The 25962-nt window shown below is 38.9% G+C and overlaps 1 protein-coding gene across 1 annotated transcript; it reads right to left on the bottom strand.

Annotated features, from left to right (window-relative positions):
• Window positions 1–161: 161 nt before the first annotated feature.
• Window positions 162–21838, bottom strand: ano6 (anoctamin 6). The gene is made up of 20 exons (XM_063501196.1): window positions 21560–21838; window positions 14615–14685; window positions 14176–14304; window positions 11185–11250; window positions 10816–11103; window positions 9159–9272; window positions 8941–9056; window positions 8710–8844; window positions 8511–8613; window positions 8191–8251; window positions 7886–8031; window positions 7668–7745; window positions 5391–5619; window positions 5137–5306; window positions 4956–5053; window positions 4358–4488; window positions 4004–4209; window positions 3550–3749; window positions 1902–2007; window positions 162–1742 (listed from the first exon to the last, which is right to left on the bottom strand). The coding sequence occupies exons 1-20, from the start codon at window positions 21642–21644 to the stop codon at window positions 1575–1577; spliced, it is 2700 nt and encodes an 899-aa protein (XP_063357266.1). The 5' UTR covers window positions 21645–21838; the 3' UTR covers window positions 162–1574.
• Between the last annotated feature and the right edge of the window lie 4124 nt (window positions 21839–25962).

The following is a 25962-nucleotide window of genomic DNA, read 5'->3' as shown; positions in this document are numbered from 1 at the left end:
TTCTGTTGTAATTTAAAGGTGCACCCCCCTCATCTCAGTATAATGGCCGTGTTTAATTTTACTAATGTGAGCACTACATTTGTATCCGTATCAGAGTTGAGGGCTAAATGAAATGTATGACGTAAGACACGAAATATGCTTTTTATAGATATATGTAAAAAACAATTTAATGACCGTATAAAACAACAAGACAATAAAGATATTGATATATGATACTGGTGATTATACTTACGTTCAGGACAAAGTGGATTAAAAGAGGTACTTTCATGACTGACACGGGATAACATAAAAAGGCCTGAACCATCATTTCAGAATAAAAAATGAAGTGCAGTGGTCATACACAAGACTTATATTCACCAAAGTTTTTTCATAGGATATATTATGTTTTCCCCACTTCAACATATTTTTTTATATACAAAACTTGTTGATTATTCTCCTTACTAGAACCCCCACCTCACAAAATAAACACATGTAAAGTTTAAAGGGGATAATCTCCTGCACATTTATGCCGTGCAACATTGTGAGTTCTTTGATAGACCTCTTTAACAGAGGTGACAAAAGCATTATACCAACACTGCATTCAAAAGTGGTGCAAATCTGCATTTTGCAATATTGGTGATTATTAAATGTGTGTGAAAGCTGTGCACACCCACGTGGAGGAAGGTGGACAGAGTGAGATGCTAAAGTGAGAACTGCTCCAGTCTGATATACCCAAAACAAGCAAAAAGAATAGCATAACTAAAAAATGCTTAAAATTAATGTATCCTTTGCTATGACTTGAAAGGTCATCTCTGTAACAGCCAAGAAAAATATGTGAAAGAGCTGAAAGAAGGGGAAAAAACCAAACGATTCACAGTTGAAAGCACTGATTTGACGTCCTTACCTGCCTTTCCCCCCCTTTTGAATAAATCCATTGCAAAAGTCAATGCATAAAACATACAGCATGTCATTTAGTTTAAAATTAAAAAAAATAATTAAAAAAAATCACCAATGTGCTAAATGTTACATTTTTCTTGATTTTAGTATTTGTGTTTTGGTCTTTAACATCAAGACGGATTTGTGGCTTTTTGTAATTAAAAAAAAAAGAGATTACAATTCACATTTCTTGAGCCAAAAGTTCATATTCGGCATTCTGCTGTAGCCTTTTCCACCTGTGCTGTTATCTTTATATTTGAAGGGACAGCTAAATTTATTTCACTAGAAAAACAAGACTCTTAAAGTGCGTTTTCACCAGCAAACACATCAAGGCAGTCCAGGGCAAGAAAATAGTGGTTAGGGAAGACTACACATCAGTGGTTCTTCTGGTTTTTCCATTCGCCGTCCTGCAGTTCCTCAAGGATGGTGTTTCCTGTCAGGCAGTTCATGCTTTATTAACTTGGTAATCATAATATTATTGTAGGGTCTACATTACAATATAAAGCCCCTTGAGGTGACTTTTGTTGTGATTTGGTGCTGTATAAATAAAATCAAATTGAATACAGAGAAAGAACACTCTTCTTGTGACACACTTAAAAGGTTCTGCTTTCGCGTCCCATCCGTTTTCATCCACCTCCAAGTCCCTCTTTTGTAAATGCTCAGCTTTCAGTTTCAGTTGCCTTTAAACGTTTGGACACCAGCTTCAGGTTGGTCTCGTGGAGGATCACCTGGGTCAGGTATTTTTCCCGTTTGATTTGTTCTTTAACAGCATACGGGACGTCGGGGATTATGTAGGCCAGGATGAACTTGGTAAAATAAACGATGTGCTGCGAAGACACACACACACACACACACACACACACACACACACACACACACACACACACACACACACACACACACACACAAAAAGAAGACGACACCTCCATTAGCATGTTGTTAAATGATCTTCGTCTGACGTGATCGGTTTCTGTTTATCTACTCACCTCTACAACAATTATAAAAGCCATTTTGGCAGCGATCACATGCCAGTAGAACATGTTGTATTCGTACTGTTTGGGGTGCCCGGGGGGAAACCGATAATCTCGATACCTGTAAGAGAAAAGTTTTCAGTAGTTTTCTTCAAACCCGCACTGATTTGCCACACATTTGTTTCTGTATTTCTCAGCTTTAATCTTTTTTTTTATGACTGCAGAATATAATTTGTCTGTGCTTGATTTTAGGAGTATAAGTCAGGCCACAGCTGCTCTTCATCCTTCTCCACTCTTTGGTCAACAGTGTTTCAGTCGTTTCTGGAATGTTTTGAAGCTCATTTGTGTTCACATGCTACTAAAGCCCGTCTCGTCAACCTGCAGCATTACTCGGTCCATTCCTCGGCTCTGATCTGGACTCTGTCTTTGCCCTGCTGAAACCAAGCCCTGCCCCCATGCCTAATACCAAAATAGCTTTGGTCTGCATTCCTCTCTTGTCCTTAGTCTTTACTCCCTCCCTCAGCTTAGTCATTCTCCTCGCATTTTTCAAGGCTACAGATAAAACTTCTTTTCAGTAAATCTTATAACTGTGAGTAAATCAGGTTGTCTTGCACATACTTGCAGGGACTGCTTGCTACTTACTTGCACTTAAACATAAACACATATACGTGTATAGGTTTCTGCATGTTTCTGCATATATGATCTAACTAAGGTTAAATAAAAACTCACAGTCAACTCACTTAATTGGAAAAAATTTTTTCCCCAAGTTACATACATTCAAATACGCTCACTGGCCACTTCATTAAGTACATATTTTTCAACTCCTAATTAAGGTAAATATCTGATCAGCCAATAACCTGGCAGTAACTTACTGTATTTAGACATATACACAATATCAAAACGCCCTGCTGAAGTTCAAAGTGAACATCAGGATGGAGAAGAAAGGTAATTTAAGTGGCTTTGAGTGTGATATGGTGTTTGGTGCCCAATGGGATGATCAGAAACTGCTGATCTACTGGGATTTCCCCACACAACCATTTCTAGCTAGTTTAGAAGATGGTGTGAAGAAAATAAAATAACCATTGAGCCGGAGGTCTCTGGGGAAAAAAACACCTTTGATGTCAGAGGTGACGAGTCAGACTGCTTTAGAGTGCACAAACTCACAATATTGGAAAAACATTGCCTGGTCTGATGAGTCTCCATTTGGAGGGTACGATTAGAACTGAGCGTAAACAACATGAAGGTATTGCTCCATCCTGCCTTTAGATCAGTTTAGGGTGCTGGTGGTGTAATGATGTGGGAAATATCTTCTTGGGACACTGAGCGTCATTTAAATGTTACATCTTACCCAAATATTGTTGCTGTGGTCTCTTCTCATCATAACTAACCATGTCACAAAGCTCAAGCAATCTCAAGCCTAAAAATGACAATAAATTCACTGTACTCAAATGGCCTCCACAGTTACCAGATCTAAATCCTATAATGCACCTTCATAGTGGAGTTGATCAAATCTGCTATGTGATGTTCTTATGTCAAAATGGACTAACAAACAAAAAGTTTAAGCCCTTGCCCTTCCAGTCCACCTCGCACTATCTAGAAAGTGTGGAAGCTAATTTTAAATGAAAATTGAACACAACACACAGAGATGATTCAGTCTTTGTACCTGCAAGTGGTTAGGTTGGGAGGCGTGGGGATATAGTCATCATCAACTGGGTGAAAATCGCTGGTACTGAATACCGACAGCGAGCTGTTGATGTAGCCCTTCATGGTGTTTTCAGTATTATTTCCATAGGGGTACACTGAGAAAGACCAGTAGTAGACCAGCCGTGGGATCATGTCCGACGTGAAAGCAATGATCATGGCCTGTTGAAACAAACAAACATCAGGGCACAAAGTTAATGCAGAAAAAGCTGAAAACTGGTTGTAAAAGTTAAAATGTGAGACTTTTCTTTTTGCACAACATTTTTCTTGTTTTTTTGACAAACATCTAGTCATTTTGAGCCTGCAGTTAATAACTGTGGTACAGTTATAGTAGTTAACTAAACTGAAGGGCTGAGATTTTAATAGCCTGTAAAATTTGTTAAAAAACTAGCGTCTGGGTGTAATTATCAGCTTACATTTGTTACCACAGCCAGGATAGTGATGCCTTGAAGAATGGGCTGCCAGGCTCCTATGTGCTGTGCCTTCTCTGGCACAGCACGGCGAAACTGAGTGGTAATTTTCCAAGCATCAACCCGAATTTCTATTATATTGTTGAGCAGCGCCAGGGCCGGAGCCAGAGGGAAGGAGGCCACAAACAGGGTCACAAAGCCAAATTGGATGACTGTAAGGAACAAGAGGTTTCCCAGTGCACCAGGTATTAATAAATTAATCGATTATTCTGTATATTCAGGTTCTGTTATCAACAACAGCATCTTACTTGCAGCTGCATATATAACAGACAAAGTGCCAATAATGTATTGCCATCTCACCCATCTCAAGGTATTCATAGAACAGTCCTAGTTTTGAGCTGGGTTGGAGCTGGTAGTCCTGCTCCCAGCGAGGAATCACTTTCTCCGATGTCACATGGGCGCAGAGGCGATAAATTAAATTCTTCAACCACCTTGAAAGGATGAAAGAGATGGCGTAAAGTAACAGTAATTAAGTATCGTTGTCTATTTATCTAGTCGATTTGAACACTGTTGTAAGCGACATATTGTGTTTACTGAGCTAAATCTTTCTGTGAAGTCTCGACCTTTGAAAAGACATCCCTTTGTCTAAATTGAAAGAGATGCTCATCCCAATTAGCAATTTTCTGTTCATTAGAGGTTTGGCAGCTGTCCAAATGGTTGACTTTTTAGTTCAAGCTTAAAATACGTAACAGATAAAAATGTAGTGGACATATAGACCACATCAGCTCAAATGGACTGGATTTAATTGAAAAGTTCGTAGAATTGTTGAGGAAAAAGTGGGTCCATTCACTTTTCAAGCAAATGTATGTATACAGTAAAAGGACAGCTTTTTAAAAGATGGCTAGTTAGCGTTCAACCTAATCTCAACAAAAACAGGTCCTAGATTCCGAGTCCTTACGGTATCAAGACCTCTTGGATGTTGTTCCAGATGGCTTTTCCACCCATGATGATTGCCAGCTGAGTCGTCAGCTCGATCAAACAACCACCCGGATCACACTGCAAATCGAAGACACACATTGAGAGCCATGGATATCTAGCTATTTACTTGGCTATGTAAAAACTTTATGGACTAATAGTACCTCCTCATTTCTGTATTTTCCCAAAAGATAAACAGGCTTTCCTGGATAGCCAACTGCTTTCCCCTTTGCAAAGGCGATGTAGAAACATGAGGAGTAATAGTTGACAAATTGAAAGAGGAACATCTTCAGAGTCAAGCTGTTCTCATAGTCCGTCTTGGTTCGTGGAAGCTCTGTTATTGTGTTGGATATGAAAGGACTGTGGATTAGGTTATTTTCCATTGAGGAAAGAGAGTACAGTTGGATGTTTAACTCACCGAAGTCTGTGATCCAGATGGCGACCCGCTCATATAGAGTATTGAGGATCATGATTACAACAAAGCTAATCAATGATGCTGTGACAGAAGTGGCCATCTGAGGTGTCACATACTCCTTTATTGGCTCAGCAATTGTCAAGTTTGTATTCCTCAGTTCACGAGAAAAAGTAAAGAAGACAGCCAGGCGGTATACAGTGATGGCCACAACAGATGCCAGGATCAACATTATCTAAAGGACAAAATCAGTAAAAAAAAATAAATAAATAAACAAAACAAAATTATTACAAATTCTTTCTGATAGTCAAGAGATGTGGAGAAAGACAGCTGGAATAACAGGATGCTTGAAAACATGTGGAGCCAAAGAGGAAACTGTTCCATGTACCCTAACTATTTTTATAGATCAATACTTCCTGCTGAATCTTACATTGGTTAAAATGGACATTTTATTTTAGAGCAAAATTTGTTTTTTTGTGAAGTGAAACCACATTATATAAATAATAGTATATAATTATTGTAAAAAGGAAGTAGTAAGTGAAATAGTTCAGTACATATCTTGCTGCAGCAAGAGTACTGACAGGGACTAGAAAGAGAGAGCATATTTCTCCTGTATTGGCTTCCCTTCATTGGCTTCCTGTTAAATCCAGAATTGAATTCAAAATCCTGCTCCTCACATACAAGGTCTTTAATAATCAGGCCCCATCTTATCTTAATGACCTTGTAGTACCATATCACCCTATTAGAGCACTTCGCTCTCGCACTGCAGGCTTACTTGTTGTTCCTACAGTATTTAAAAGTAGAATGGGAGGAAGAGCCTTCAGTTTTCAGGCCCCTCTTCTGTGGAACCAGCTTCCAGTTTGGATTTGGGAGACAGACACTATCTCTACTTTTAAGATTAGGCTTAAAACTTTCCTTTTTGCTAAAGCATATAGTTAGGGCTGTACCAGGTGACCCTGAATCCTCCCTTAGTCTGCCGGGGGATTCCCATGATGCATTGAGTTTTTCCTTTCCAGTCACCTTTCTCACTCACTATGTGTTAAACCTCTCTGCATTGAATCATATCTGTTATTAATCTCTGTCTCTCTTCCACAGCATGTCTTTATCCTGTTTTTCTTCTCTCACCCCAACCGGTTGCAGCAGATGGCCCCGCCCCTCCCTGAGCCTGGTTCTGCTGGAGGTTTCTTCCTGTTAAAAGGGAGTTTTTCCTTCCCACTGTTGCCAAAGTGCTTGCTCATAGGGGGTCATATGATTGTTGGGTTTTCTCTGTATCTATTATTGTACAATCTACTGTACAATATAAAGCACCTTGAGGTGCCTGTTGTTGTGATTTGGCGCTATATAAATACAATTGAATTGAACTGAATTGAATTGAATATCAGAACAAAATTAATTGGCTTGTAGAACAAACTTTCACTACAATAATTATTTTTTTTCTTTGTGACTTTATCAGTGTCTCACAGCACTGTGGAAGAATTTTGGCCTGCTCTTCTTTACAACATTGCTTCATGTCATTGAGATATGTGGACATTTGCTTGTTTACAGTTCTGTTCAACTCCCACCACCGCATTTCAATGAGGTCTGGGACATTGCGACACCTTGATTCTTTGGTCCTGTGGTTGCAAAACAAGCCCAAATCATCACCCATCCACCGCCATGCTTCACAGTTGGTATGGGGTGTTTGTGTTGAGATGCTGTGTTTGGTTTTCTCCAAACAATTACCTTGTGGATAATGGCCAAACATCTCCACTGTAGTCTCATCTTTACAAAAGGGATCATTACAGAAATCATGTGGTTTGTTCAGATACAACTTTGCAAACCTAAGCTGTGCTGCCATGTTCTTCTTAGGAAGAAGATACTTTGTCCAGGCAACCTTCCCAAACAAACCATACTCCTTTGTCTTTTCTTTGTCTTTTGCTTTTATAGTAGTGCTTTCACTTGCTAATGAGCAGTTAATAGTGCATTTGACTAGCAGCACCTGGCTATATATTTAACCTCTTAATTCCTATAGAAACAATAAGGTTGTACATAGTTTTTCAAATACTGTTTCTTTGTTTGGCTTACTTTCTGTTAAATAAATAATAATCATTTCAAGGCCTTCTAAGGATTAGACGTTTTTCATTACATACTGTTATGTAAAATAATAAAATTAAAAGAAGTGTATATCTTAAAAGGAGCTTGTATATTGTTCTTAATATTCCTGTTGTGCATTTCTTCTTCTTTGTAAAAAAAAAAAAGTGTTTCCAAAATAGACACAAAAAAGACATTTAATTCATGACTCACCCAGAAAATGACTGTTGTCATTCCTATCGACACACGGACACATCGTCCACAGGCTGTGTATGGCACCTTTTCCTTCACCTAAATAGCAGACATAAATAAAATGAAATTATGAACCTCAACAACAATATTTGAAGAGGTGAAACTCACTGATGCAATGTAAATGGAGAAAATCAAAACTCAAGCTGAGATTAGCTGGAGAAAAAGTATGTGGGATTTACCCCTGTAATGGGGTTTTTCCTCTCATAGATACATTTGGCTTCATATTCTGGGCGAGGTGGCTCTTCCTGTTCCAGGAACTCCACAGTGTCCCACTCGTACTCCAGCTCTGCCTGGTAGCGCTTCCAGAACTCTAGGAACAAAGTCACTGCACAAAGCGAAACAAACACAGGAAACAACAAGCCAGGCAGTTATAAGAGAAGGAAGCGCCATATAAATAGGGTGTTCTATTAATAATACCAAAGATGATGCTAAAGCAAACATAATAACAGAAGCTAAAATCTGGTAGAAACTGAATCAAACTTACCCCAGACTGACATGAAAACTGCAAACACTAACGTCCCAAAGTTATCAAATATGCAAAGATTCTAAAAAAAGAGAAAGAGATTAAATTTCAACGGCAGCTGCAGCTGTGTCACAAAGTAAAACAGCAGCCACACATTTCACTATGCAAATCTGGCAACAGTACTACCTACTGTGAGGTGAGCGCTGTGCTGCAAAGCCTGTCTCAGTCAAAATGTAGCTCTCCTTTCACAGTGCAATGTCACATTTTATACTGACACATATGTACTGACCAACATTAAAGACAGGTAAAGATGCATTCAAATGCAATAAAACAGAACTCACTTTTGAAGTGTTACATGTGCTGTTTAATGTCCAGTATTTGCAAGTGTCACACTGTGGACACATGACTATTTTCCCCCCAATATCAGGGTCGCACACTTCTTTGCTGCAGCATTTCAAAGACACAAGACAGACCATTAAAGAGCATTTTTTTTAAAAAAATATTTAAAATCATTAAACAGAAATAAATTGTTTGTAGTACCTCCAGGTGCTGGTGTCCCGGGTATAGTACCCGTAGATGAAACAGCCGATCCCAACAACAGCAGCCCAAGTGAGCATTCTCGTGTAGAATCCCAACCAGGCAAAGTAGATGCCAATCTTCTCCCCATAGTAGTTCCTGTTGATAAAAATAATTAGAGTTATTAATAATTACTACTAATTTTTCTTGAACAAACATAGAAGACAATTTTTAATGCATAGAAAAAAAATTTACCGTATGAGGTCCAGCGGTTGCATCTTGTAGAAGCTTTTGGGATGAGCCCATTCTTCATAGAGCAGGTATCTTTCATTGGGACACTCTGGTTCTTGGGACTTGACATTGAACCGACACTGACATGACGAGCAGTGAAGCCATTAACATATCATAGTACAGCTCTGCTAAACAAGACAATACGCAGTATGCAAAATAAAGCAGAAAATATTATGACTTACATCGTGGATGGGATAGGCCGCTTTGTAAACTCCACTGTCCAGCAGTTTGGTGATGCCAAACTTCTTTACGTCTTTACGTATTTCATAGGGTGCTCGGCTCAGGATGTAATACGCCTAAGAAAAGAAAAAGAGTCAAAAAGTTATCATTCTACTATTTTATAATACATTCAGTTTGTCAATGATTTTTTCTTCATAGACAACCATCTCTGTCAATCTAAAAGGACTTCTTGATAAGAATAATTTCTAACAACGGATATATGTTATTTTATTTAAATGAGTGTCTCAAGTGTTCTAGGTTTGGAATCATCACTTTGGAAAAATAAACTAATGAGGAAATTGTCCAGTTGCATGCAGTTCTTTCCGTACTGCAGTTGGGAAAAAAATTGGATTTAACAGAGCACCCTGCGTCTCTGACCTAATTTAATTGACCTCTTTGCATTTAATCATTAGTTATTGTAGATCTCTGGCTCTCTTCCACAGTGTGTGTCTTTTGTCCTTTCTCCCTCCTCTAACCCCCAACCCGCAGATGACTCCTCCTCCTTGAGCCTGGAGGATTCTTCCTGTTAAAAGGGAGTTTTTCATTCCCACTGACGTCAAGTGCTCGCTCAAAGGGGCCATCTGATTGTTGGGGTTTCTCTGTATTATTGTAGGGTCTTTACCTTACAATATAAAGTGCCCTGAGGCAACTGCTGTTGTGATTTGGTGCAATATAAATTCATTTTAATTGAATTAAAGTTCCTTTCACTGGTCACCAGAGCAGATCACCTTCCTCCACCTCTACTCCAACATCATCCTCTGTCACACAAACCCTCTGCATGTCCTTCTTCTCTATGGTCTTGCTTATTTCCTCCTGCCTCCCAGCTCCATCTTCAACTTTGTAGAATATGTCCACTATCCCTCCAAATGCAGAAACCATCTTCCTCTCTAGTTTTGTCTTCAAACTGTTCAACCTGAGTTGTCTATTTGACGTACTCATTTTTAATCCTGACCATTCTGGTCACTCCAATGAAAATCTGAACATCTTTAACTCTGTTACCTCCAGCTCCACCTCCTGTATTTTTGGAAGTGCCATAGTCCTCAAACCATACATCATATCATCTTGTAAATCTTCCTCTTCACTCCTGCTGCTGTGCTTCTGTCACAAATCACCCCTGACCCTCTTCTTCACTTGGCTTGTGCACTGCCTGTTGCCTTGGATGCTTGGACCCAGGTATTTAAATTCATGTACATTTAATATCTGCACTCTTTAAACTTTAACATTTCTCAGTCGCACATGTATTCAGTCTTGGCTCTACTGATATTCATCCCTCTTGTATCCGGTGAGTACCTCCACCTCTCTGGAGTCTCTTCCACCTGTTTCCTTACATACCACTTCAAAATAAATTGTTATGACAGCAAACCATTACTAGATCATTCACCTAGGAGCATAAAAGTTTTTGTTCTTGGTCCAAACTCTTATATATTCCAGTCCTGCTAACTTTTTCTCCACTATTTTAATGTGCGATTTCATTTGTGAAAGTATACGTAATATGTTGTACATAAGACTTAAACCACAAATTCATGGAAAAAGTTACATAAAAAATGGTTAGCGCTCCCTATTTATGTGTAGGGAGAGTTGCAGGCAGCCTGAACTTATGGCAGCTATGGAACAACCTACCATCCTGCTCCTCATCGATGGAGTGAAGAAGAGATCTTTGTCCTTGATACAGAAGAGATCTTGTCGATCCTTCTCAAAGGGGGCGGTGAAGAACTCGGACTCCTTACTGATCAGTTTCTCATCGGGATAGAAGTGCTTGGTGATGCAGGAGAAAAAGCGCCACGGGGAGGGGCGGGCCGACATGTCGTTGGACTGTATGGGAAGCTTGATATGCAGGACCTCGGCGTAGGTGCACAGCACATCCCATGGCATGTGAACTTTCAAAAACATGAGTTTTTCATCTAAAACCTGCAAACAAAGAGATAATTCAGTTAAAGTAAGAGATACAGGGACAGAAACAGTAACTTCCAGGCAAGGACATCCACTTACAGATTGTGTGGCCTCCAACTCCATGCCCATATTCATCAGGTTGGCCTCAAAGAATTCTCGCCGTCTCTAAAGAATAAGACAATAAAAAATAAATATCCAATGCAAATTAATCGCTGGATACAGCAGATACTTTCATGGCCCCTTTAGTTAACTGATTTATTTATTTATTATTCAAAAAGATGTACTAAAAACTCATTATAATACTGTAATACTGCATCATGTTGTTCTCCTGGTGCAGGAACTGCGCTCTGTCTTTGGTGTGTTCATTTGGTGAATAATTTGGGATCGCTAAATTGTCACATTCAGCACCTCATGGACACTTTCAAGGAACTGTTAACGAAGCAAAGCTAAAAATAGCTTCAGTCTTTATTACTGCTAACATTGTTAGCAGAAAGATTACTCATTGAGAAACAGGAAATACCACAATTGCATGCGATGTATATAGACAATCATAATAATTCCATTTAACCAACAACATGTGAAAGAACCACGCCTTCCCAGCAGTCAGAGCAGAATAAGGTTAAGCAACCTGTGTTTGACCAAAGTTATGCTCTGGAACAACAAAGTTAAGGGAGTAACTTCTAGAGACTCTCCGCTTGCTGGATTTTTTATGAACATAATGTTTCCTCAGTTCTAACAGACTTAGGAAATTTGATTTCCTGTCATGTGCTAAACAAGGGATCAAAATAGGGAAGATATCAAGGGATACTACAGATTCCAAACAGGAAAGCTCCCAGTAAGCTGCTACAGAGCTAGAGGGATGACTAGACAAATGTTAAAGGGAGACAATAAATGCAAGGAGTAATGTAGCAAGTGGAAACAAGGGAAGTAGAACTAAACATAAAGTGCAAGTGACAAGACTATCAAAATGAAAGAGGAAGCAACTAAACACAGAGACAATGACCCTGACATCTGAACCTGACACAGAAGGGAAAGGCTAAAAAAAACAAAACTCGAGACTAAACCAAATAACCTAAAGCAGAATAGTAACTGAAATCAGCATTAATGGAAACACAGAACTAAGACTCAAGATATTCAGGAACAAGTCAATCAAGAATAAACAGCCAAACTAAGAAACAAACGTAACATTAACGAATAGCGAGGAAATCAGAAGTCCGCAAACTGAGTCCAAAGCCCAGGACTGTGATACTTCCAGTAACTTTATAGGCAAATCTTTTCCAAGGAACTCAGTAAAACTGGCTGATCAGCTTTTACGGACGTGGAGCTGGGTTGCAGCTGTCTACACCCACTGCCTGTATTCACAGCTCTCATCTCAATCAAGTGGAAAACATGTGGCACTTCTTTTCTAACAACAACATATTCATTTCCAAGCATTATATTATATACAAACCTGACTGTAAACCTGTTGTGAAAGAGGACAAACAAGCCTGGATATGCCAGTTCATCCTTCAGCCTAATACTAATAACAGAAACCAGACCAGGAAGAGTTGGTCTTCTTTCTTTCTATTTTTCCTTTTCTTCAGTTACAAACCAACTGACTTTGTTTTGTGGAGGTTTAACATTTTTGCACCACAAAATCTAAAAACATAAATTAAAAATTACTCATGACCAAACAGATCTGTTCTGATGGTGAACTTTGAGCATCTAATTGAAAAAATGATGCTCTTCATTAGCTCTCTCAAGGAATATAGCCAGGAGCGGCACCTCACAGTCAGAATCTAATGCTTCATATCCTGGATAATGAGTATTTACAGACAGAGGGGAATAATATGAAGCCACAGACTGACAGACTAATCCAAGTGCAAACAAAAACTCCATTTACAAATAAGAAACAGACTCTGCCATTTGTATGAGTAATAAATCAAACACTGAGAAAATTTTGGCTATATACATTCGCATGTATGCACTCTGTGTATATGTTATGATGTTAGATTATTCTATTAGAAGAATGTTGTTATATAACTCATTAGGACAAATAAAATGCAGTCAGATCTTAAAGTTAAAATGAAGGCATTCAGATAAAACCCACTGGGAATCGAACCAGAGAGTCACTGGTGAAAAGAATAGACGCTCAGAGATGAAATGTCAATACTAACACTCTAAATCTAACATCATAACTACTCTCTATGGATTCTGAATGCTGGCATAGCAGGCTGTTTGCAGTCCCCGAGCCTTTAACACCACTGATCGCACCAGTCTTATATGACAGGTTGTTGAACTATGTTGGCATCACTTTTCTTAAATGGTTTTCATTATATTCTGACACACACTTCAGAATATCATTAATAGCTAAATATTCTCACTTTGAATTGGATGCTTTGGTCCAATTCTGTCTTATATCTGCTACTCTCCTGGCCATCTACTTAAGAGCTTTAAAGGCATCTCATATATTACTATGTTGACGATGACAACCTTAACATTACCATGAACAGTTGGATATCTTTAAATGTCCTCCATTGCTCCTTGCAATTCTTTTTCACCCTGACAGCTTCTTGAAGGTCAGTAATCACACTGACATAACAGCTACGCTTGCCCGCACTCACACGTCACCTATTCTTGCTTCCCTTCACCAGCTTCCAGTGAAATTTAAAATAGATTTTATCATTTTATTAATGAGATATAAAGACCCGTATATCCAGGCTCCCACATACAGTGGGGCAAAAAAGTACGGATAAATTCTTTACAAATCCTACCATGTGTATTCATGGATTTTTTTTTTCACATTCTGTCTCTCACAGTTGACGTGTACCTCTGGTGCAAATTACTGGCCTCTGTCATCATTTTAGGTGGGGGCACTTGCACAATCGGTGGCTGACTAAATACTTTTTTGCCCCACTGTACATACCAGAAACCACCGTGTTTTACAAAGAACTATGCAAATTAAGCTTTTTATTACTATAATGTCATCTCTCTGCTATGCACTATTTACTCCACTTAGCACCGTTTGCAGTACACCCAGTACCTTTGGATTTAATGGCATGGTGTGTTTTACTAAAATGCTCGATAAGGTTAAAAGAAAAACAAGCTTACCTTGCGTCTCTGGAACATATGCCTCTTCTCATATTCCTTCTTGTCCTCATCTTCATACGCCAGGACAAAGTCAACCCTCCTTACACCATCATTGAAGAACAGGGAGTCTGGTTTGTCATTAAACTCTACCTGAGGGGAAAAACAAGGCTCATTGGGTAAATCTACAGGATGAAACTCATACTCCTCTTCCTCCATAGTGCCATACTTGTTGAACATAATCACAAGTAAATGTCCAGCTTGGAGACAGTCGCAGCAGAAACAATGTTAACGCTGACCTGGACCTGCCTATTCAACGTGTAACGTAGGTCAACAAACACCGTAACGCCCTGCTCTCCTCTCCCTCCCCCTCTCTCACCACACAGTCCGACCCACTACGTTTCAGTAAAGCTCATAATATTATGTTAGAGGTTTAATGTTACTTCATTGTCTGGTGACTCACCTCTTGTGCTTTAATTACGTTTCCTCCTTCTTTGATAGAGTGATAAGTTGGTAAAAACTCCTCTGGGTATACTGCAAAAAAAAGATAGAAGAAGATTGCATATATAAATAGGAATGCAAATGCAAACATGAAAAAAAACACGCATGCAGTTTTGGACAGAGGTTTGCATAAACTTATCATGGGCATGACTATCAGGAAATTTGGGGCTTTTAATGATTTTTTTTGGCTTGTTCTTTCTCCAGAGTGGAATGATGATACAGCATTCATCTTTAAAAACAAGAGTGTGGTGCACAAGTTTGAGTTTCTTTTGGATTTTCTCACAGAGTACAAATTATACATACAGACTCAAATATTCAGATACTCAAATATATAAATGCACTTCAATCTTTTAATAACTTGGCAGAGGGTATGTGATCGTGATTGACTAGAACTGGTAAATGGACTGGTTGGGTGAATGAGGATCCACCCATTCATATAAGCACTTTTAACAGTGCTTTAGTGCTTTCTGTCTAACATTCACACTGTGATGGATGCATCATTGCATCCACTAACTTGGGGTTAGTATCTTGCCCAAGGATATTTGGCACATAGAGTGAAGCACCAGCCGATTAGTGGATGACCTGCTCTACCTCCTGAGCTACAGCCACCCAAAAATGGTAGTTTCTCTTTGCTAGCACAAAAGAAAAATGTTTTTGTCAGCAATCTTGGACCAATACTTAAAACAACAGGAAAACTGAAGGAACTCTAAGTGTCACAGTCCTGGGTCGGTGACCCAGTGTTTTGAATTTAGTTTTTTCATTTTTGATTTCATCATGGTTCACGACTATTAGGGTTTTGGTTTCTGTTTTGTATTTCTAGATCTTTAGTTCTTCTGGCTTTGTGATTTCTAGTTCTTCGGTTTAATTCTGTCCTCGTGTTTATTCTCTTGTTCCCCTGTCGGTCGTGTCTCATGTCATTCCTGTCCCTGTACTCCATGTTCCCTCTGTTCAATATCAAGTCTGTGTCTCTGTGCCTGTCCTGGTCCCATGTCTCCTGTCTAGTCATCTCTGTCCTTATGTTCCCTCTGTACCGTATCAGTATTATCGTAGTGTTAAGCTTGTGTCTCTGAGTCCGTGTCTGTGCGTACATGGCGTATTTCCTGTTTTATTTTGATAGTCAGTCTCCTATGCCAGTGTATCTAGTTTTGCCTTCCCTCATCTCATTATGTCTGATTTGTCCCAGCTGTGCTTCTTCGTGTTTCCTAATCCTCACTATGTGCTGTGTTTTCAACCCTCATTTTCCTGTAAATTTCCTTGCTCTTAGTTCTGGTTTGTTTCCTCAGGTTTTCTAGTTTTAGGTTTCAGTGCCCAGTTTAGTTCGTTTGGTGATGTTATTTCTATGAAGAGTTTTCCCAGCAATAAACCTGCACTCTGAGTTTAACTCACTAGCCTTGACACTAAGGAGGAAAACTGTCATTGTCACTAATTGTCACAACTTTGGAAAGACATTTCTAATTAATTGCAGATTCCAAGATCATGAGTTCAAACAATTGTTAGACGTAAGTACAAGTTATTGAGATGTGTCACCACCACTTCCAAGTTCTGGAATAAGACCCAAATTGTTTTCCTCAGATGAAAAAAAAATTGGTTAGGATTAGGGCTGCCACGAGGAATAAGTAGTAGGATTTAAAAGTGTAATAACGGACTGAAACAGAAGATGGCAGCACTGCATGTACAAGGATGCCAGCTGCCGTTAAACCTCGAAGAAAAAGAAGCAAATTCAGGAACCGCATCCTCCTGTGCCCGCATTTGTAGGCCAATTACGTTACAGCAACACGACGAAGACTGACCAAATTCGAAGACTCTGACAAATGCAGCCGACAAATGCGCCCTTAATTTCCCCAGATTTGAAGGATGGGTCGGTGTATACTTCGTGGCCCAACCTATCCCAGAATTCATAGTGCGGCCCAGCTCAGTTTCCAACAATGGCGGCAGCTAGTTAGTTTTAATATTACTCTTATTATTCTTTCTGGGTCACAAAATAAGCGTTTAACATATTTTCAGGCGAGAATGTAGCTGTGTAAACTTCAAATATCTGCTTGGTTTATCAAGACACCACATATTTTCAAAAATGCTCCGACGTTTTCGGAGACGTCTGTTACCCACCAGCTCGATAGCTAGCCGGGGTTCAAGGCTCACTAGAGCCGGTGAGAACAGCGGATTCCCGGCAAATTGTTTTCAAACCCACCGCCGTCCTTCGCTACTCAGGTTAACATATATAAGTCACTTAGATAACTTAAAAATGTTATTGTTTGGCTTTTTTCAGTATTTTATTTGTTCCTGAGTAAATCTGTTTGGCTGAAATTAAAGTTATAGTTTTTACACAGCTGAATAAACGTCAAGCAGACAACTGATTATCAGAAGTGTGAGATCCTCGAGAATATACTCCGATGTCCTGTTATATTTTAGATAGCAAGGAGCAGACGGCTGAGTTTATTAAACTCCACCGAAACAATCTGCAAATTTCATTAAAATTTAATAAACTATCATCTTGTCTTTATTTTTAGTTAGCACATACCTTAAACACTTTAAGCTGTAAGCTAATGATAGTTATATAAGAGCAGATGCATGCTGGTGCAATAAGCTTTATGTTTTACATCCAGTGGATGCATGGTCTGATTAGTCGACTAATCGCAAGAATAATCGGTGACTAGTTGACTATCAAAATAATCGTTTGTGGTAGCCCTAGTTAGGATTTTCAGGAGAACATACAAACCACCAAGGCTAAACACTGCTTTGAACTGGAAACTGCTGGAACACCACAGTAAAGTCTGTTTTACATTGCCGTTGACTGAGAGGAGGTTCAAGGTCAACTGAAATTTGCAGCTGCCCACATAAACCAGATTACTTCTGGCGAGAAGGGGAAATGTTGTATAGCCATGACAGCAATGACAAGAGGTGTGCTTGAAAGAGTAAAGGTGAGGCTTTCAAACCTAAGAACACTAAACATGCTCTGGGAGCTGTTATGCTGCCAGTGGTACTGGTGCATTACAAAAAGTGGATGGAACAATGAAAAAGGAGGACTACCCCCAAATTATTTAACTTCACCTCAAATCTGTGGCTGGATTATTGAAACAATTGGGTGCTCCAACAGGATAATGAATCCAAACAAATACAGTAGCCTGTTTTTCAAATGGATAAAGCAGGCTAACATCAAGCTTCCTATAGCCTCAAACCTATTGAAAATTTGTGGGCTATGCTTAAAGGCTGGATACATGCCATGAAACCAACAATTTTAAATGAATTCTAGCAAATATGCCAAGAAGTGTAGTCAAATATATATATGTGTGTAATTTTCACCATGTGTAACCAGTTCTTGTTTATTTTAAAGCCATTAAATATGCATGCTGTAAAATCATTCCAGTCAGATAATTCACTGAAAGCCTGAAATTATCCATGTCCAGCCAAACATCCAAATGTCCATGATTAAGTGGATGCAAACTAAGTACTGCAGAAGATGCATTACTAGCAGATTATATAGATTTTATATTGTAGCTTTTTTTTCCAGAAAAGATTTGTAGAGAGAATGTATTAACTTCTGTTGCATTTATAGCACAGAAGTTATGCTGCTACTATTTCTCTTTTAGTCTTTTATTTGCAGTTTGACCTGCATCTCATGTTTGTCCTAATACATATCTTTGTCAGCCACAACAGAGAGGATGAGTGTGCCTGTATGCCTGCTGGGGCATGCACACAAAAACAGAGTGTTCATATGTCTGTGAGGAGATTTTGATTTCATTGGAGTTCCACAAGATAAAATCATGGGAGGGCGCAGTTGTGAAGGCAATGACAGATATGGACAGAAAGCACGGTTGCAACGCTGTTCTTTTACAGCGTTGTCATATGGTCATAAACCTGTTATGAAAGGGCTGATGCTCATTTACAACTTTAGCAGAGTAGCGCTTTATGATTTACAGTTCAGAATGGTCCTCATATATCTCTATATCCGAACTCTCTGTCACTCCAGTGTCTGAAACAGGCCATTTTGGGTCTCGTCCCTTTAAGTTATCTTTGACCAACAGGTGGGTGGGGACAGCCAGGACTGTGTGAGGGGATTCCCCTTAAAGTAGAATTAAACAAACATAAAAAACAGAATAAAAGCGTGTGCCCTAAGCTTTTGACTCATAGGGACTGGATGCACATATTCTGACCTTATTTTGTGAGACTTTTGGCCATGTTTAAGGTGACTATCTCTCATAGTACAGCAAAAATGTGCCAGAGAATAAGGAAAAGCATGTGTGCCCTTTAAACTAAATGTGTCTAAAATATCAGTTTAGCCCATAAACTAGGTAAATTATGCTCTCTAATAGGTGTACATATATGTTTATACATATACTACTGATTATAACAGTTCTGTATAGTTAAGTACAGTACAGTAACTTATAGTTACACTGAGTTATGGTCCTACAGTACAAATGGTTTAGTCACCTAAGGTAAACAAAGCATATATTATATTAAGAAGGTATCTACTTATAGGAGCTTATTGTTGATGGAAATATGCATCAGTTGGCTGAAAGAGCACTTATTCTTGAACGCTTTTTCTGGCATTCCCCACTTTAGAGCCCAGAAACAGCTCACACACTCCACCCAACCACTTTTTCAGATGCTGTAGAAAACAACTGAGGTTCATTTTTAATGAAATCAGTGAACTCTTGTTTGTTTTGCCTACAAAATGACTCAACTGAGCTTCATTCCATATTTCATTCCAGCTTTTTATTCCCCACCAGTCTACAGCATTCTTAAGGACTACTGACCCACTTTTCTTTAACCTTTGTTTTCCACTGAGTTATAGCTAATGCTCTAGCTCTGCAGTGCTCACTGAAGCACCACAGACTGCTTTTCACTTCCTTAAACATCGCACTCTCTCGCTGATTTATTGCTTGCACAAAACTTCCTACTCGCCACAATTGTTCTATAAATCCCCTGATACAAAATAGAAATTCCGCTGCTCAACATACATACATTCTCACCACAGACTACGTCAAAACAAGAAAATACATATTAAAATAACACTGCAGCCTCTCTCATTTGCCTCATAAATCTTTTGTCCCTTATTTCGAAAAAACAGATGACCTAAAAATCTAATATGGGAAGTCTCGCAGTGTTTCCATATAAAGCGGAAAAGAAAACTAACTGGAGACAGATGTTGTTTTCATAACACAGGCCATAGTAACATGCTGAGGGAGCGTGAGGAAGAATCACTGCTCTTAAAATCAACAATTTCTCCTTTGAAAGTCTTCAAGCAGGCTCACGATCCGACTTCTGTACTACAAAGTCATCCCACAAAGTCGGTTAGTGCAGTGACATAACATACAGCCCGGGTTTTAAGCAGTTCAGACAGACACACATTCATCTGAAATCGTCAGTCACCGAACACAAACACTGTTACAGAACCACTGCAACCATAACTGATTCAGAAAGTGTGAGTCATTTGAAAAGCATGCCACTGAAATCTTTTATTTTGTCAGAAACCACTAACCCAGTCACAGGCTACTTCCTTCCTCAGAGTGCATCCGACACATCAATATACAAAAAAGAAAAAAGAAAAAAAAAGGCACACGTAACAATGAGAGGAAAATGGATTAAATCCTTAAAAGAAAGAAACAGCTTTTGAAGCATTGTGGTGCTTAGTTACGTGACCTTAAAGCGTACATAATAATAATTTTGAAGGCCGAAGATGGTTAAAAAAAAAGTCTCTTACGAAATGGCAGGAGTTGCTTTTCTGCATCGAGCTCAGGGGGGTTTCACAACAGATAAGAATCGAGCAACAGCTCTATTACAAGTCAGGACACGAATATATTTTACACACAAAATAAATAAATAATTATTGGTTTTCATGAAAAGTGCTTAAACCAGATTTTCTCATCTTTGTTCGATTGGTTCAGTAAAATGGGTACATCCAGTGCACCTTCAGCAACTGTGTCAAGCCTGGACTGAGATCAAGCGTCAGGCTTACTGAAGCACAAAAGAGAAAGCTGGGTAAGAAGCCAAAGTGACTGACACTACCTCAACCACAGCCAGTGTGACCATTTTACATTTGACGTTCATTAAGACTACTTTGTTGGTGAATGCACTGACCACCACAGTCCTGTAAATGATTCTAATGAAACTAAGCCTCCATTAGACTAGAGTGCCTTTACAGTGAGATGCTCTTTATGATCTATTTTATGATCTTATGATCTATTATCTAAGACATCAGTGAACAAAGGGAGAAAAAAACATCTCATGGATAGGTCTGTGTCACTTTAGATGAGACAGACATGATATAGATTTCATAGAAACACTGCAGCAGAATCTACTCTGGGTAAAGAGATGAAGACAAGTCCAGGAGACATTCTGTTCAGCAGCGGAGTTATGGTTTCGGTTTGCAGAGTCAGGAACGTGAAAAATCCAAACAACAAAAGCTCGCTGAGAGGTGTGTTTCTGTGTTGTAGCAAGGCAGATCTAGGAATACCGAGAAACTATAGTCATTTGTAATCTTAGGTTCTTGGAGATGTCAGAAGCTGTATTGTGCACCACACCTCCACTGGTGCTCAATTGTCTCTCTGCACATGCCCATTCCTGATCAATCTGTAACACTGCACACCGTCATCTATCCTTGAGCAACACTGTATTTGCGCCATACTGGGACTACCACATTATAAAGTAAAAAGTAAATATCTTAACTATACCGGAGTGCAGAATACATAAGAAAAGGGGGACTTTGTTTAAAGGAGTTACAATAATAATAATTTCTCCACTACAGAGTAGCAAAGGATGAGTAGGTGGTTCCCGGAGATAACGTGGCCTAAGAATATCGACAGCTGTCTCGATAAGGACCCACAGCATCACGAGGATAAAACCCAGACCGAGTCCGCGCTCCGGAATAGCATGCAGACAACTGTTGCAAAAGACCATGTTCTCTCACCAACTTCCTCATCTATCATGCCCAGCTCTATATCCCCCAGATCCTCCATGTCGGACTCCATCTCGAGGATGTCGTGGTCGCTCATAGTCCTGCCGACAGCTCCAGTGTCATCACTTCCCAAACAAAAAGTAAAAAAAAAAACAAAAAACAACAACTATACACCCAGAAACCAACAAGCGTGCTGGTTCTCACTGTGATTTCAAGGCACAGCCTCCGCGCATTCTTGCTTCAGTTCACAGCCTTGGTTCAGTGCGCGTAAACTTTTCATGCAGTGACTTGTACGAGTGTGAAACGGGTGGGGCTGGAGGGGGGCGGGGGAGGAGGAGGAGAGTGTTCAAATAAAAGTTGGTTATCTGACGCTGCGTAGCTTTCTTCTGGTTTATACCCATCAACATTTTCATAATTAATAATTCTGCGCATGGACCTCAGCTCTCCAGGCCTTGACCAGATACTTGTTGATATAATTCACATTCAGTTTAAGAGAAAATCTTCTATCAGTTACACAACTTTCTTTAAAAAAAAGTCTCCAGTGTTTTTTTTCCCCCTCTAATGAAACCTTTTATTAGCAACTACAGTAAACAATGTCAGCAACTAATACAGGGACAGAGAGTAAATATGTAATGTAATCTTTTATCGTAATGCTCTGTTTCCTTTTTAAATGCTAAAAACTGTTTGGAGTGACTGCATTTGGGTTTGCGGATATGATACAGCGATGTGAAGAAGTAATTCCAGAGCATCTCAACGTGATTTAAGTCCAGATTTTGATCAGACCACTCCAAAGCATTTTATTTAACCTATTTAGTTAACCTATTTAACCCTTTATTGACCATGGGCCCACCGGCGGGCCCATTTTACAGGTAAATTTGAAGGGCCTACATAACCCAGGTGTGCTTGCGTTTCAGAGCACAAACTGATTTCAAAAAGTCTTGAGCATCATCAAGATGTCTTCTGGCAAATGTGAGACAAGCCTTTGTGGTTTTATTCTTGGAACTCTTCCATGGATGCCATTCCTTCCCAGCCTCTTTCTTATTTTTGAATCATGAACTCTGACCTTAACTGAGGCAAGTGAGGCCTGCAGTTCTCTTGATGCTTTATTGTTCAGCTTTCCAAGAAATGTGGTTAATCATAGTTAACTCATCATTTAACTGGGATTTTACTTTTTTCACACAGGACCAGCTAGCTTGGTTTGGATAACTTTGTTCCCCTTAATAAATGAAATTGTCATTAAGAAACTGCATTTAGAAATTACTCCAGTTATCTTTGTCTAATATTAAAATTTGTTTTTATGATCTGAAACATGTAAATGTGACAAATATGCAAAAAAAATATAATAATAATAATTCCAGCACAGAAAATTTAGAGTAAATGTTCTCAACAATGAATCAAGGTTTGTGTGAGGTAGAACACGTGCACCAATGGTAATGGATACGTTTCACAGGAGGAACATTTTCAGTCTTAAAGGCTTCTTTAAATTTATTGAGAAAATGACTTAAAAATAGAAATTACCTCTAATTTATTATTTTGATTATTATAAGTATCATTATAAATCTTAACATTAAGAAAACTGAAACATTTGGACTTGTAAGTGTTCATTATGGCAGAGGTTTTTCGCATAAAGAAGAAGCAGCTACTTTCAGCCATGCTGGTTCACTTCACAGTTTTGATTCAACAGATTTTTGTTTTCTTTTTTCTTTTTAAGCCAGTTTGCCAAAAAAGAAGAGATTGCCAATATTTATATGTGTTTATTTTTAAATATTTTTTGCTTATGTTTGTAAATAGACTCCAGTCAACAGGATTTAAGAAGAAGTACGCAGCATGACATAATCCAGACATAATCTCAGAGGTGCAGTATTTCCCAGATTTGAAGATGCTAACATTTATTTGAATGTAGGAGGAGCAGGAGGGACATGATTAGAATGAAATGGTAGAGTGGTTAGGGAGGCATGAGGCTGAGATGTTTTGGACATGAGCAAAGTAGGGATAATGGATATATTGGGAGAAAAAAAAAGGAAAAGGGATGACCAGAGAGAAGATTCATGGATGTAGTGAAGCTGCGCAGAGGTTGATGTGACAGAATAGGATGCATGACATACAGTGAGATGGGGGCAGATTCTTGACTGTGGCATCCCCTTAAGCAGGTGTGGGCAATTTATTTTGACAAGGGGCCACATGAGAAGTCGATACTGTAGATGCTACAATCAGGCTCTACTTGTGGAGACTGGAAAGTAAAAGTATTTAAGGCTTTTTTTTTGCCCATCCCCAGTGGCTCCCTGTGGCTTTGACTAAAACAAAAACAAAAAAAACCCCTAGATATTATACTTAAAAATAAAAATAATAGTATTTACTTTACATTTTTCTTTAAAGCCATTAAGCTGCTATATGTTTTGTTTATTTATTAAAGTATCGTACTTTTAATTTGATTTCTTTGCTCAAATACAAGTTGGATTGAAAGTGTGCCCTTAGATTTTTAGGTGGGCTCTCGAAACAGGGGGTCAAGGTGGTTTTATTGTACACCTTATTACCATATGCATATGGTACTAAGGTGTTAGAGATGTAGCTGGGAGGAAAGGCCTTAAAAGTTCCAGTATCAAAAAGCTAAAACGGGAGTGATGTGATCTCTGAGTTCTGCACAGCCTGCACTCACTAAACATATTCTTTTGTTTTCTTTTTCTAAAAAAAAAAAGGCTGTTAGCACAATCCAGACATGATAGGTCTTCAAAGTAGATCTTATTTTTGAAATATATCCTAAGATAATAGAAAAACGATTTGAAGAATTTCACGGTGTAATAAATTTTTTCTCAGGCACTAAAAGAAGTATGTAGACTTTATATTTAAAGTAAAAGTCATAATGCAGTAGTAGCATAAATTTATTAGCATCAAAATACGCCTACATTAAATTACAGAGGTATTTGAACAGGGAAAATTAAATTAAGGGACAGATGATTGTTAGAGAATTGTGGATCAATATGGTTGTCATTGTGTAAGATGATTAGATCTTTAGCATGAATGCTCACCTCTGTTTTCTACACACACACATTCACATTTCACTGATCACATCACATGCTCACAGACACATTCACTGTTGCAGACTACACATGTTCTAAACTATTATAGAGCAAAACAGGGCCCGGATGGCTTGGGGATAGAAGCTCCTCTTGAGTCTCTCTGTCCTTGCCCGGATGATGCGGAACCTTCTACCGGATTGCAGATGTTGGAACAGTTTGTTTCCAGGATGGGACGGGTCCTTCAGTATCTGCGCTGCTCTAGTCCGGCAAGAGGGGGCCGGGCCGGAGTTGGAGCCGTCTGAGGTTGGGTGCAGAGCTTTCAGCTCTGAGATTCCGACTGGGCTCCCCTTGTGCAAGTTAAAACCGATTGATCTCTGTTTGTCTTGCTTTGTTCACGGGAATAAGTCTCTGAATCAGCGAGGCCTGCAAGTGCAGACCTAAAAACAATTATGGGAATATATGGAAAGTGTGTCACTCAAACAATCTCTAGGTGAATACTTCTGGAGTCAGTGCACATGAAAGAAAATCATAGCAGGATGTTGTTTACTACAAATTACAAAATAGGATGTTTAGATACCCAAGGATGACTCTGTTTCCATGCTGTATAGTGTAAAAACAGGCACCTGCATGTATGTATGAGCCAATCCTAACACTAAAGTGCCTGCAGTGTTTTCATGAGCATTGCAAGCAACAAGAAAGGAAACAACAAGCTGAACCAACAACCAGCTAATCTGCTGAAAGAGAAAGGGCAATTCTAATGAATATTAAACTGTCCAAACCTGATGGGGCAGTACTGGAATCAACAGACAGAAAAGAATATGCATGGCACCGTGTTGGTTAAGAAACAGAAAAAAGTAGGCCTTAAAAAGTTTATTGGAATTTGGTGACCCTGAGAACTCGTCTGTCAATGAGAATTTTAATATATCTTGAAATGCTGATTTACTCAGAAAAAACTCCAGATTTCAGGATACTTGGTCAGTTAGTCGACTTTTGAGAGCTATATAACTCATAACCTTTGAGTTATGAAATTATATATCCTTATATAGTATATATTCTTTAAGTTACATTTAAGTTTTTAACTTACTGATGACAAAAAAGCTTTTTCTTCAGTGGCTTCCATAGAAGATAGAATGAAGAAGAAGAAGAAAACCTATATACAGTGCACATAAAAGAAGTTTCAGAAGCTTTTAGTAATGACTTTCACGTATTAACACATTCCTTACATTCACACAAGGGATTATAAACAAAACAATGTCAGACAAGCAAAAACAAAACAGACAAATAGGCGGGAAAAAAACTATGCGTGTGACTAATACATCCAGAAGATGGCAGTAATATAGCGCCACCTCTGTGAGCTGCTTTAGAACGTCAAAGAAGAAGAAGAGGCGGAACACCTCT

Source organism: Pelmatolapia mariae, linkage group LG17 (genome assembly GCF_036321145.2).
Source record: "Pelmatolapia mariae isolate MD_Pm_ZW linkage group LG17, Pm_UMD_F_2, whole genome shotgun sequence".
In the NCBI taxonomy this organism is placed as follows: domain Eukaryota; kingdom Metazoa; phylum Chordata; class Actinopteri; order Cichliformes; family Cichlidae; genus Pelmatolapia; species Pelmatolapia mariae.
The sequence above is the reverse complement of the archived record's forward strand: the minus strand, read 5'-3'. Positions and strand labels throughout refer to the sequence as shown.

Coding starts and splice junctions, on each gene's coding strand:
- ano6 (XM_063501196.1), bottom strand. CDS start 21,644: ATGAGCGACCACGACATCCTCGAGATGGAGTCCGACATGGAGGATCTG. Junction 9,273..10,815: donor CATCGATGAGGAGCAGGATG/GTAGGTTGTTCC, acceptor TTCTTTTCTTAG/GCGTATTACATCCTGAGCCG. Junction 9,057..9,158: donor CGGCCTATCCCATCCACGAT/GTAAGTCATAAT, acceptor TCGTCATGTCAG/TGTCGGTTCAATGTCAAGTC.